This window comes from Meleagris gallopavo, chromosome 8, assembly GCF_905368555.1.
Source record: "Meleagris gallopavo chromosome 8, MGAL_WU_HG_1.1, whole genome shotgun sequence".
Taxonomy (NCBI): Eukaryota; Metazoa; Chordata; class Aves; order Galliformes; family Phasianidae; genus Meleagris; species Meleagris gallopavo.
Window position 1 is genome coordinate 4,792,252 of NC_139411.1, and position 14,312 is coordinate 4,806,563.

General features: G+C 43.5%; 1 protein-coding gene across 1 annotated transcript in view; it reads left to right on the forward strand.

Annotated features, from left to right (window-relative positions):
- The window catches only part of LOC146543843 (uncharacterized), a 32,567-nt gene that overhangs the window by 8,094 nt on the left and 10,161 nt on the right, over positions 1-14,312 (forward strand). The window contains 1 exon segment of the mRNA XM_085229027.1: positions 325-14,311. Coding sequence (XP_085085153.1) covers positions 13,766-14,311 — 546 coding nt within the window. The 5' untranslated portion in view covers positions 325-13,765.

Consider the following 14,312-nt stretch of genomic DNA (forward strand, 5'->3'; position numbering starts at 1 on the left):
TCTTACATGTTATTCTAGAAAACTGTTACAAAAAGATGAAGTAAATCTGTCCAAATTTTTTCTCCAAAAGAAAGTGAGGGAACATTCCTATTCCTTAGAGTACAGATTGAAGGTAATGGATTTTTCCTGCCAAACTCTGCTTGTCTTGTCCTCCTTTCAGCTGCGATTTATAATTACTATTAGTGTTCTTACCTCAGCTTAGCGCACACTGCGCAGCGTTGACTGGAGACAGATTTGAGTGCAGTGAAGTCATAATGTTAATTAAGCATTCCAGTGATGTTTCCCGTGTATATGGAGTATGCTTGAACTTTTCATCTCTTGCAGGCGTGGATGTCTTTTCAGCTCTGTGGAATGCTCGAAACGCTGAAATCAAGTTCTGCAAGTATGTAAGGTTAATCTGTAAGAATACAAGATTGCCCGTATGAAGTTCCAAAGTTCAGCTTGCCCAGTATGCCAGGTCTAACAGCAGCCTACAGCAAATGCTTAGGAAACAATGAACGAGACAAACTCGTAAGGCACGTTTCAAGAGGTATCCTTCCATCCTTCGGGAAGCTGCAGTTCAGTGCCTGGCTCAGCCGTAGATAGCTCCTTGTGTTTAGCAGCCTTTGTATGTATAGTAACTTTGTTTCAACATCTACATCAACTCTAACTGAACACAAAGTCCTATGGCAAATTAGTTGCAGAATGTTTGAAAATACGATGTGTTGGAAATATCCGAATAATTTTGCCAGGACGGTATCTCTGATAAAAGCAGATTTTATTCGCGATTGCAATGGCGGGCGTCCCGCAAGCAGGAGCGCACCTATGGATACAGCATGACAACTTTTATACCCTTTTTCTCTCCCTTACCTCCCCCTTCTCCCCCATTTCCCCACTTGCTGGGTACTCCGGGTTCACAATCTTATCAGAGGATTTAATTGGATCGTTATCTGGTGTTCAGTGCTCTTCTTGTCCTATTGATATGGTGATTTGCTTGGAATTCTTGTTAAACAAAGAGTACGGAGGGGAGGGGAGATGTCCGATCTTCTCCAGGCATTCCCCGTATCATGTAGTGAATTGTTCTTTTTTAAATTGGCAGAATACTGTTGCAATGTGTGACATATATTCTCAATGTTGGCTATACATATATACATACATATTACTTTAACTTATAGAACTCTAATAAAGTAGTAAGGCCCCTGAAACGAACTATAAAACAAAAACCCCAAACGGTAAAGACCATGAAGTTAACAAAATTCTTATTTTGTTCTGATGCAGAAACAACATTCAATTCTCACAATTCCCCCCTTTTCTTCTTTATACATTGTTGATTTCTGCAAAAAAATTCGTTGTTGTTGTTCTTTAAGGCATTATCGTATACATCTCCTCCTCTGCTTCATTTTCTTCATTCCCCATCTCCCCTAATACCATTATTTTATCCGAGTACGGTGGTGGTTCATTGGGTGTTTGTTTTAATAGTGCTGTCTCAATTAATCGCTGTACCAGTCCTCTCACACAGGGGATAACACAGCACCCGATGGCTACTAAGGCTCCTGCTACTGTAATCAAAGAAGTAAATATTGATATAATTGCCCCTTTCCATTTACCAAACCAGGAGTCCAACCATCCAGTGATAGAGGTATCTATTCCTGAATTCTCTGCCAATTCGTCAGCAAGGGTGGTAAGTCCTTGCAATGCCTTTGTTATTGTGCCATCTGGAGCTGTGTTATTGGGGATAAAGGTGCAACAGCGAGTACCCAACATTACACATACACCTCCTTTTTCTGCTAACATCATATCTAGAGCAATCCTATTTTCCCAGGCCATTCTACTTGTGGCATCTAATTGTTCTGCAATTCCCTTGATGGCACTTTTTGTATAGTTTATAAATCGCTGTTGGTTATAATAGATATAGTTAATCCAATCTACATTTTTGTTAATCGTTACCCACCAAAACAGTGACTCAAATCCCGCAACAATTTGATTTCTTGCCTTAAATTCATCAGGGACACCCCTAGGCACTCCAATTGAATCTATATAGATTGAATCATCAAATGATATTCCTAAGCTTCTTTTATTTCTTCCAGGATTTTTGGAAATTCCTTTTTCAAATGCCAGGGTGAATGGTATAACTAATTGAACAAGTGCACAAGTGCCTGCCCAATTGGATGGGAGAGTGGACCATAAGGCCTTCCCCCCGCAGTACCACCAGAGATCTGCTCTGGGGATTTCTAATCTGGAATAGTTTCCTGACAAATCTTTCGTAACATTCAAAGCCTCACTGCATAGGGAAAAGTTCCCTATCGGCCTGGTAGCCTTCACACCCTGCCGTGAGAGGCAGGCTGGATGGTTACCTATGGCTGTGGAGAATGCAGGAGGGATCCGGACATCTGTATCAGACATTGGAGGGAACAAGAGAGAGAGAGATTTGCAGGTTTCATTTCCCCATGCGGTTTTCTCCTGGTACAGGGCAATTATGCATTGCATCCCCTGGGGATCCTTGGTCCATCCCAGAGAAAAGGGCACCACCTGAGCTATAGGCCGTCCAGATGCACAAGCGTAGCAATTGCTATGGTTGAGACTCTGGACAGTATACTTAATCCATTCTACCCAGGCATTAACATCTCCATATCCTGTTCCAATTTCAAATGTTTGTCTAAGATCTTTTATCTCTTTAACTGTCACAATTTTGGGGTTTTTAGGAAGATTTTTCACCCCCTCACTAAGTTTTTCCTCATCCTGAACCTTCTGGGTGTCATCCGGGAGTATATTCCGTACAGCTATCCGGAATCTCGCTGTTGGATCTTTCCCACGCATGTCTATCCCAAGGCCAAAGGTAGTATTAACAAGATTATCAGCCTTGTTAATTGTTATTGTCACTGGGTTACATTGTAAGGATTGACAGTTTGGTTGTGCAGTCCCTTTAAACATGCTTATTCGATCTTTCAGTGTATGTGCCCATGGAGCATCAAATATTCCAGGTATATATGTCCAACCTCGATGGGCAGTTGTCCACCATACATTATTCTATCTGTTACAGGGGAATCCCTTATTTATACCCGGTTCAGGACAGAGATATTTATTTTCATTACTCAGTTGTCGTTGAGTACTTAAACTTCCACAGGCTATTACCTGGCAAGCATCAAATGTAACAGTCTGGGGTACTTCCTTTCTTGTAAGGTTTACCCAAATCTTAACAGGGTATCCCCCTAATCCCCTCTGGAGGTCATCTTTTTCCAAGCCATCACTTGACTAAAGCTTTCCCTGAAATAAATTGTTATCAAGATCAAAACAATAAGTTGGTCCCTCCCCAGCATTGTTGCCAAACCTTAGGTTTTTCTAATAATTACCACAACAGTGAAATTCTTTTTAGGCATTAATTCTATATAAGCTATCTTACCCCCTCCCCCCCCAGCTTTCACTTACATATAACAATTTTACTTATTTGAAGGCAAGTTAAAGATTAGTTTAAATGACTTCACAATTTCCTTTTCCTAATTTTTATCTTTAAAGGTTCTTCTGTGACAATTGCTTCCCATGCCTCAGGGCTAGTAGATGCTTTTACCCGAGTGTAGTGAGTCCATCCCTTCTCAGCCGTCCTCACAGCTGTTTCGTCCTCACAGCTGTTTCGTCCTCACAGCTGTTTCGTCCTCACAGCTGTTTCGTCCTCACAGCTGTTTCGTCCTCACAGCTGTTTCGTCCTCACAGCTGTTTCGTCCTCACAGCTGTTTCGTCCTCACAGCTGTTTCGTCCTCACAGCTGTTTCGTCCTCACAGCTGTTTCAGTCGTTAGAAGTACTTGGAATGGTCCTTCCCAGTCAGGCTGTAGTTTTGACTCCTTCCACGTCTGGATCAGGACCCAGTCCCCTCCTTGAAATGGATGAACTGGAAATTCCAGAGGCGGGGTTTGTGCTAATAGTCCTTGGATTCTGAGAGCTGATAAGGAGGAGGATAACCCAAGTATATAGTTTTTAAGAAATGCATCTTTAGTTTCAAATTGTGGTATCTCATTTTTCTTTCCCAGATATGGCAATCCGAACAACATTTCATATGGAGAAACCCCCACATCTTTTCTTGGCGCTGTCCTTATTCGGAGAAGTGCCAAGGGCAAACATTTGGTCCAAGGCAATCGAGTCTCCAAGACTAACTTAGTTAGGTGTCTTTTTATGGTCTGATTCATCCGTTCCACCTTCCCTGATGATGGAGGATGCCAGGGGGTATGAAACTCCCACTTAATCTCTAGAGTGTGCATTAGTTTCTGTAAAACTTGTGATGTAAAATGACTACCTTGATCTGAATCGATGTGCTCTACCACCCCATATCTAGGGATTATTTGTTCCAAAATTACCTTGGTTACTATATTTGCGGTGGCAGATGTTGATGGAAATGCTTCCACCCACCCAGTTAAGTGATCTACTAAAACCAGTAAGTATTTGACTCTTCCCACTTTAGGGAGCTCCATAAAGTCTACTTGAATACTTTGAAAAGGTCGAATCCCCGGCTCCCTTCCCCCTGCAGGTTGACTACGAATGACCTTGTTATTTACCCTCTGGCATATTGCACACCCTCTACAGACTTGTTTAGCCAGTGTATATATCCCTGCACATACATATTTCCTCAGTACAACATCACACATAGCTTGTACTCCCCAGTGACTTCCTTGATGCAAGATATTTAAAATTTCCCTTGTTACTGCCTTGTTTAACAATTCTCTCCCATCTGGGAGGATCCATCTCCCTTCAGATTCTATGGCCCCCAAATTCCTAAAAGTGTCCTTTTCCTTTTCACTGAATACCTGTCCTGGGGAAGGAGGAGGCACCTCAGGCATGAGATAGTTCATGATAATTTTTGAGTGTAAAGCAGCCTCACGGGCTGTTTTATCTGCTATTCGGTTTCCACGAGCAATAATCGAATTCTCCTTTTGATGTCCTTTTATATGCACTACTGCAACTTCAGTGGGTAACAGTAAATTTTCCAGAATTTGTCTGATCAGTGCCTCATGAACTAATTCCTTTCCTTTACTATTGATTAATCCTCGTTCCTCCCAGATTTTCCCAAAGGTATGTACCACTCCATATGCGTATCTTGAGTCTGTGAATATAGTTCCCTCTTCTCCTTTAAGGAGGTGAAGGGCTCGATTTAAGGCATACAATTCACATATCTGAGCTGACCAATTATTAGGCAGCTGGCCCATCTCTTTTACTTCTCCTTCTGCCACCTGCACTACAGCATACCCATTGTATCTTTTGCCATGCACCACCCTTGAAGACCCATCAATGAGCAAAAGCTCTCCCTCACCAAGAGGGGTATCTTGCAGGTCAGGTCTTACCTTTGTCTGATACTCAATTAAATCCAGACAATTATGCTCTATATTTTCCTCTTTTTCTTCCCCTTTCCACAAGAAGGTGGCTGGATTTAGGCAAGATTTAGTAACAAATACTAAATCATTTTTCTCCATTAATATTATTTCATACTTCAGAATTCTAGAGTCAGTTAACCACCTCCCAGCTTTCTGAGTTAAAATGGTCTTCACCTGATGTGGGGTCGTAACCACTAGTTGTCTCCCAAAGGTCAGTTTTCTGCTCTCCTCTACCAGGAGGGCAGTTGCTGCTACAGCTTGGATACACTCTGGCCATCCCCGAGACACTGGATCCAGCAGCTTAGATAGGTAGGCCACCGGTTGGCGTTTATTTCCCCATTCCTGAGTTAGCACTCCCAAGGCTGCCCCTTTATCTACAGTGACAAAGAATTGGAAGGGTTTATTTAAGGCGGGAAGAGCTAAGACTGGAGCAGTAATTAAGCTTTGTTTTAGCTCTTTTATTAATTCTTTTTCCTCAACAGTCCACTCAAGGATGTTGGGCTCTCCATCTAATAATTTAAGATATAATCCTCTGGTTTTCTGAGCATATGACTCTATCCAGAGTCTACAATATCCTACTACTCCTAGGAATTTCCTCAATTCCCTCTTTGTTCCAGGCAAGGGTAGCTCGATAATTCCTTGAATTCTCTCTGGGGTTATTCTGCGCTTTCCCTCAGAGACTAGGTGTCCCAAATACCTAACTTCCTTTTCTACATACTATAGTTTATCCTTTGACACTCTCAGTCCTTGTTTCCCTAGAAAGTTTAGCAACTCGTTTGTGGCTCTTCTAACTTCTGCTTCTTCTGGCCCTGACAATAAGAGATCATCTACATACTGAAGGAGTAACACTCCTTCTGGTGGCTGAAACTGTTCCAATATTTGTTCCAAAATTTGCCCAAACAAATTTGGTGATTCTGTGAAGCCCTGGGGTAGGACTGTCCATCGATACTGCTGTTTCCGCCCACTTTCAGGATCTTCCCGTTCAAAGGCAAATATATCTCTACTTTCATGATCCAGTGGAATAGACCAAAAGGCATCCTTTAAATCTATAACACTAAACCACCTGTTTTCATTTGGGATTTTACTCATCAAGGTATATGGGTTTGGAACCACTGGATGCCTTTTTTGTACTATTTCATTAATTTTTCTCAAGTCTTGAACTAATCGGTAGGAACCATCAGGTTTACTGACTGGTAAAATGGGGGTATTGAAGGGCGACATACATGGTTCCAACAACCCGTCCCTTAGTAATCCCTGTATTACAGATTTAAGGCCAATACGTCCCTCAAATGGAATTGGATATTGCCTTTGTCTTATAATCTGGTATTTTTCTTGTAATTTTACTTTCAAAGGGGTTATTCTTAACCCCCCTCTATTCCCTTCTTTGACCCAGATTACAGGGTCTATTTCTTTCTCATCTGCCTCAGTTAGTATATTCATTGATACAGTAATTCCATCCTGGTAAGTTGCTATTTGAATTCCTATCCAATTAATAATCCAAAATTCAAAAAGTTATTTATTATTTCTTTTATCCTCCTACAATCTTGTATGCTCAAAGGGCATTGCTTTACCCTGGTTGGGCTGGCTCCCATCTTTAACTTAACTTTTATTGGGCTGCATTTTTGGCTCTGCCAGGCTTTCCTGATGCCTGCAATCCTGTGTATACCTGACTTAGGATTTACGTAACTTCTGGGGGTACCAACATTGCTTTTCCCAGTTTATGTTAAAGCCAAACTTTTTCAAAAATTTTCAGTCAATTGCTCTTGCTTGACACTTAGCTCCAATTTTCTCTACTGAAACTACATTCAACTGTTCTAATATGTCATGCCCAAGTAATGGTTTTGGAGAATTTGGCATGTACAAGAATTTATATATTCCTACTTCTTCTCCTAGACTGTATTTAATTGATCCCCTAAAAAAAGTAAACTTCTCTTGCCAATAACTCCTACAACTACAAAAAAAATCATCTAAAGGTAATAATTCTTGATGTAGCACAGAGTAAGAGGCATCCATATCAGAAAATAAACCTCTTTACCCTGCTTCCCCAAGCTGCTTTTGGTCCAGTGGCGGGGGGGAACTCTCCCTGAGCCCTTCCAGGCTCCCCCTTACCTCTTCTTCTTGGTAAGGACATCCCTGTTTATACCTTTACTCAACTTTGCCTTCCTCAGCCTGTGTGTTTTTTTTTTGTTTGTTTGTTTGTTTGTTTTCCCAAACCCTTTTCACTTTCTAGACTTTCATCATCACATACATTACTAACATTATATTTCAGTTTCACCCCCTCCCCTCCCCAGGCTTCCAGTGCTCAAACTGGGATATCGGGTTTCCGAGATCTCTGCAGATGACGGCTATTCTCACTTTCAATATCCCGTCCCATCCCCATTCACAAGCAATGCACCCTTTACAGTCACAGCGGGAGGCTCCGGCCCACACCTCTTTCTCCTACTCCGAGTTGTTCTTACAAGCCGCGGTGTGGGGGGGTAGTATGGGGGATGTGTTCTCGTGCCGGCCCAAACTCTAACATCCCAAACTCAGTGTTTCCTTAACCTTTTTGCCATTTTTGTTGTTTGTTTTTCCACAATTCCACTCTTTATACCTCAACTACATTTCCACATACCGTTAACAACTCCTTTTCCACATACCATTAAAAATTGCATTTCCACATACCATTAAGACAGTTTGTCCCAGTGCCTTCAAAATCCACAAATCAAACAATACAATTCCTCAACTTCCACAAATACCCAGCACTTGGTCTCATGATTAGAGTACTTAACTATAAAACTGACCCCGTTACTCCATTTATGTTCCCGGTTTCTTATTCAATATTCTCCCTGGCTCACCAGCAATGTTTTCTCCACTGAGCCAAAATACAACCCAGGGGGTCTTCTCAGTATCACTTTAGACCTCCTTGTATCATAACAGCCTCGTACATGACATATCATAACACAACAACACTTTCACAACATAAACATTTAACAATCACAAAGACAGTGACAATAATCAATACAATTTATCCTCAGGATCCTTTCTCTCTCTTCCTCCCTCCAGAGCCCAATGTTCCCTCTATATTCCTTTCCCATACTTGCATAGGTGCCCACCTCCTTCTCCAATAAACAACATATCAGTGATAACATCATTTCCATCCATGAATTAGGCCCTAGAAATTGATCTAATTGTTCTGCTACACTTACAGAATCCTCAATTAAGGAATTCTTGAAACTCCTAACTTTTCTTCTCGTAAAAACAACAGACATCAGCATACCCTATTTCCCTTTGACCTAAGGAGACTGCCCTAAGAGGATAAAGTGAAGTATTAGTAAGGTTAGTGTTAGAGAAAGGAAAATTCTCCAGGTCCCATTCACATTGCTCCAACTCCCTCAGTAATACAGTAATAGAATGTGCATCCTCTCTCCAGGACCCTGCACAGATCAGCAGCACGGCCGCTCTCTTACTCTGTAGAGATCACTGCCACTTGCAGTGCTTTTGAAATTGAAGGGGGGGGAAGTTGTCTAAGGGATCCCATTTATGATCTTTCTGGTTCTCTTTCTTATTTCCTCCCTTTTTGGTCCGGACCTTTTCTCACTAATAACAGACTGGCTTCTTGAATCCAGCAAGCAGCGTAGTCTGATTCCTCCTTTGAAAAGGGGGTTTTATTCTTTACATACGAATTCAGAATCTGACACACCCAACATTTGTCAGATCCATATTCTGGCCAGAATATTTATTTTCCCTGTATTGGCTCTCTAGGCCATATCTGTATACAATATTTAAGCATCTTTTTCTTATCCTTGTCCCTGGTCTTGGGACCGTCTTTCCAATTCTGAAACATTTTCGTAAGGGGCTTCTTTAGGCACAAACCAGGGGACCTTTTTCCCCTGCTCTCGGGAGCTCCTATTCCCCATCCCTCCGGAGTGCTACTGTGAACTACCCAGCCCACAGGTCACCACACTCCGACTCTCGGATTTAGGGCCAATCCTTCCGGAGTACCTTACTCCGATTCTCGGATTCAAATAGGGGTGTACTGCTGCCACTTCGTCAAGTGCACAGGGTACCGTACACCAACAGCTCCCTCCCGAGACTCTTCCTTCCACCAACACAGCCGCTTCGTCCGTCCCTGGCCGTGCCCCTCGCGGGACAACGGAACCGCAGGTCGGGACTCCGCACTCGCTTCGCACTGACGTGCGTCTCAATCACACACACACTCAAGAGTCTCAACCGACCCCCAAGGCAAGAATTAAACTCTCTTACCTTGGTCCGTGCACGAAGTTACCGGGTCGCAATGGCCAACACCCGTGCCTACCTGCCCCTTGGCTTTTACAGAATCCGTCCTTTATCTAACAGTCTCGGTTTCTTATCGGCCGTCCCAAGGAGTCACCTCACCACTCAGACAGGACCGCTGAAATCAGCGGGGTGCACCTATCCTGTCCAGGGCAGTAGGGAGACACCCAAAGAGGCAATAATAATCCCGGACGAGCCCCCAAATTGTTGGAAATATCCGAATAATTTTGCCAGGACGGTATCTCTGATAAAAGCAGATTTTATTCGCGATTGCAATGGCGGGCGTCCCGCAAGCAGGAGCGCACCTATGGATACAGCATGACAACTTTTATACCCTTTTTCTCTCCCTTACCTCCCCCTTCTCCCCCATTTCCCCACTTGCTGGGTACTCCGGGTTCACAATCTTATCAGAGGATTTAATTGGATCGTTATCTGGTGTTCAGTGCTCTTCTTGTCCTATTGATATGGTGATTTGCTTGGAATTCTTGTTAAACAAAGAGTACGGAGGGGAGGGGAGATGTCCGATCTTCTCCAGGCATTCCCCGTATCATGTAGTGAATTGTCCTTTTAAATTGGCAGAATACTGTTGCAATGTGTGACATAGTCAGTTGCCATCCTGTTGCTTCCAAGGTGTCTCAGTGCTCTTCTTGTCCTATTGATATGGTGATTTGCTTGGAATTCTTGTTAAACAAAGAGTACGGAGGGGAGGGGAGATGTCCGATCTTCTCCAGGCATTCCCCGTATCATGTAGTGAATTGTTCTTTTTTAAATTGGCAGAATACTGTTGCAATGTGTGACATATATTCTCAATGTTGGCTATACATATATACATACATATTACTTTAACTTATAGAACTCTAATAAAGTAGTAAGGCCCCTGAAACGAACTATAAAACAAAAACCCCAAACGGTAAAGACCATGAAGTTAACAAAATTCTTATTTTGTTCTGATGCAGAAACAACATTCAATTCTCACAAACATCTACATCAACTCTAACTGAACACAAAGTCCTATGGCAAATTAGTTGCAGAATGTTTGAAAATACGATGTGGGCTCTTCTTAGTTCCTTTTGAATTTTCTATCTAATGTCTTCGCGTGACATAGCTTTGTTCTTTCATAGGAAAAACTATAAATGAATCCCTTATTTACGTAACAACCAGAATTAATCATCTTCCCGGTAGAACAGTCGAGAGAAAATGAAACTTGCTCACTGAGTGTCATTTGTTTATTGGATAAGAACGTGATCTAGGATCTGGGACTTATTCCTGCTTTTGGGAGGTGTTCCTGGTTCTCAGTAACATTTTCAAACAGTGGTAGTTAGCAGTAGTATATGATTTTCATATATTGAAGCTAGCAACAGCACGTTAAGACCTACCTTAATTCTGAAATTCTTGGATAATTTTTACTATGTTGTTTATGAGCATTTTGCTTTACTCTTCCGTTCTTGGAATCTCCAGTATTACCTGTACGTAGGTGTTGGTGGGATTTTTTTTCTATTCAGAAATGTGCACTTCGATACTTTCTGAATAGTTCAGTAGTGGAGGATAAAGCATTATTAAGAAAAGTGTCCGTGCTTCTTTGGACATCTTGAAGTATTGAGAGTTTTGAGTTGTTGCCAGTCTGGAACCAGTAGCAAAATATCTGCCTGGGCAGCTCAGTTTAACAGCACTGTTGTGTGTTCTCAGGTTTCTTTCTTTTTTTTTTTTTTTCTGGTACTTTTGTGGTTTTTTTCTGCATGCAGGGGAAAAAAAAAAAAATCTGGCAGAGAGGTAAACAAGACCAACCCCCAAAACTGTGGCTTGACGTGCCCTGCAGAGCTGTTTGGTCAGTGCAGCAGTCCCAGACCATCCTTCCCAGCCCAAATCAGGCAGGAGCCATGCTAGTACTGCCATGGGTGCTGACATTGTGTGCGTAGAGCTGGGAGTGATGGCAGCCAACCCCCCGCCTGTATAAAAGCAGCTCCCCTTAGGGAACACGGCAACACACGAGCACCACGAACAGGAGTGCTTGTCCGCAGGGCGTGCTTAGCGGTTAGCACAGGCAGTTCTCACACGGCAGGGAGGGCGAGCAGGGAGGATCCTTTCCTCTGTTCTCCTCCTATTCTCTCTCCCCTCCTCCCTTCTCATTTGAGAACTCTAGGGTGCTACTGCCTCTTATTGTAATTACCGTGTCACAGTGGCCAGGCTGACACAGCAACTCAGACTGAGGGGATATGGACTCTCTGGGCTATTGTGGGCACCCAGGTGGACATCTTAAGGGTGATGTGGCAGTCTAGACTGTTTACTGTGGGGAGCTTTGGAATCTGCAGTTCCCCCTGGGTCCTGTGTGAGGAGAGGGCCATCGTAGGTGCAGTTGTGTCCATGTGTGCTGAGGGAGTTATTAGGTGATTGCTAAACCGCGATATGTCATCTTTGACAGGTCTTGGAGAAGAGGAGAGGTGCCTGAAGACTGGAGGATAGCCAGTGTCGCTCCAGTCTTCAGAAAGGGCAAGAAGGAGGATCTGGGAAACTACAGGCCGGTCGGTCTCACCTCTGTCCCTGGAAGGGTGGTGGAACAGCTTGTTCTACTTAGAAGAGGAGGTTATCAGGAGTAGTCAGCATGGATTCACCAAGGGGATAGTGTGCTCAACCAACCTCATAGCCTTTTATAATGGCCTCAGCAGGTGGGTAGATGAGGGGAGAGCAATGGATGTCATCTCCCTTGTCTTCACCACGGCTGTTGATGCTGTCTCCTACGGCATCCTGATAAGGAAGCTGAGAAAGTGTGGAATAGATGAGTGGACAGTGAGGTGGGTTGACAACTGGCTGAGCACGGAGGGTGGTGATCAGCGGCATGGAGTCCATTTGGAGACCTGTGACTGGCAGTGTTCCCCCGGGGTTTGTGCTGGATCCGACCTTGCTGAGTATCTTCATCTATGATCCTGATGAGGGGGTAGTGTCCACCCTCATTAAGTATGCCGATGATTGTGAGAATCCTTTGTTTTTTGGCTCAAAGCTTTCTTCCTGAGGTATTTCTTGTGATACGACTCTTATTGATTTGTTGAGGAGCCAAATGATGGGTGCTACCGTGTGACAATCGACATCACTTTGGGAACCTTTGAAAGGCCCTTCTTCCAGAGAGCTGCTTGCGTCGGGAAGAGAGTGCTCAGGAGTGTTGACTGGCGGAAGATCTGGCCTGTGACTAAATAGCTCCAGCTTGGTACAAAGGGAGCAAAGGAGTTTCTGCTGAGATCCCAGAGCCGGAAGCTGCCACTCCAAGGAGAGCTGACTCAACCGCTTTGGATTTGAGCTGTCACTCCAAAGGCAGCTGACTCGACCGCTTGGAAAGCATTGAAAAGGGGCCATCATCGCCATGGTCACCGTCGTCGTCGTCAACAGAGCAACAATGCCCGACGACCGCCACTACTGAAGATCAATGACTGAACTACGAAGCACGCTGGATCCGTGGTGGTGACTATCTCCCTCTTGCTGCCTACAAAGACTCCTTGCTGCTTCTTTCCTATCTTTTCTATCGCCCTCCTTCCCTTCCCCATTCCCCTAATTCATAATCATGTCCGTCCTCCCTTTCCCCATCTCCCTAATTAAGATTTAGAATAAACTGGTCGGACCAACATTTGAACCGTTGTTTCTCCATCTCACGCCGGGTATATAATATTCAGAGAACCTCCTCTCCCTCCTATAAATCGGAGCGAGACGTTGATTTAATGGCGTAGTCGAAGGCTGGATACCCACCGTGAGAGTGTTGTCCTTTCAGGTATAGTCTGAAACTTTCTTTGTGTGTACCTCCTGGAGTTGCATGGAGCGATACTTTTTGAAAACAGACGTGAGTCCTTCTCCAGGATGACCGCTCCGTGCTCTGAATCTTTCCTGTCTATGTGTATACCTCTCGGGGACGTATTAATTAATTTTGAATACGTGCGTGCCTCCTCGGGAAGAACTCGCTGCATTTTGGGACTTCACTATCTTGTAACTTCAGTGTGAAATTTGAACCTTTTTGTGTGCTTCCCTCAGAGAAAGGGAAGAGTGATTGGAGCATTTGCATTTGTTTAATAGGTGTTGTGTGCCTCCCTGGAGGGAGGTAAGGAGTCACCTGAGCTTTTGAATACCTGCCCCTCTTTCTCCCTTAGTGTAGATCTTTCAGCGTATTGAAAAAATGAGTGACAGCATTGCCACCATGAAAAGCGAAGCTGTATTATTTGATCTTTTAGAAAAACACAGTGCTCGACCCTCTTTATCAGGTGTGGATCGGGCACGACAGAACTGCTATAACTTGCAGAGTGTCTCGGACCGAATTAGCGTTCTGCAAAAGAATGCTCGTACCCGAGGTGGAAAAGGAAAGTCGTTTATTTGCGCCGTACCTGGGGCTGCTTTAAAAGCTGCCGTGGAGTTCCGAAACGAAAAGCATTCGGCAGAGACCCAAACTATACAAGCACTGCGGGAATCCGTTGAAGTAACGCAAGAATTGGTCAAAACTTTGCCGAATCAAATAGTGAACCTTGAGGAACAATTAGAAAGAGAGAAACGTAATTCGGCTTTGTTGCAAATGGCTTTTAAGGAACTGTTAACGAGCAAGCATGCCAGCGATACTGTCATCCATAGTTTGCCTCGAGAAAAAACTTTTTCTCAGGGTGAAGTACGAGAAATAAAGGAAAGACTAGACAAATTAGAAACCCCAATAGCCCCATTGTGCCCTTTGATGA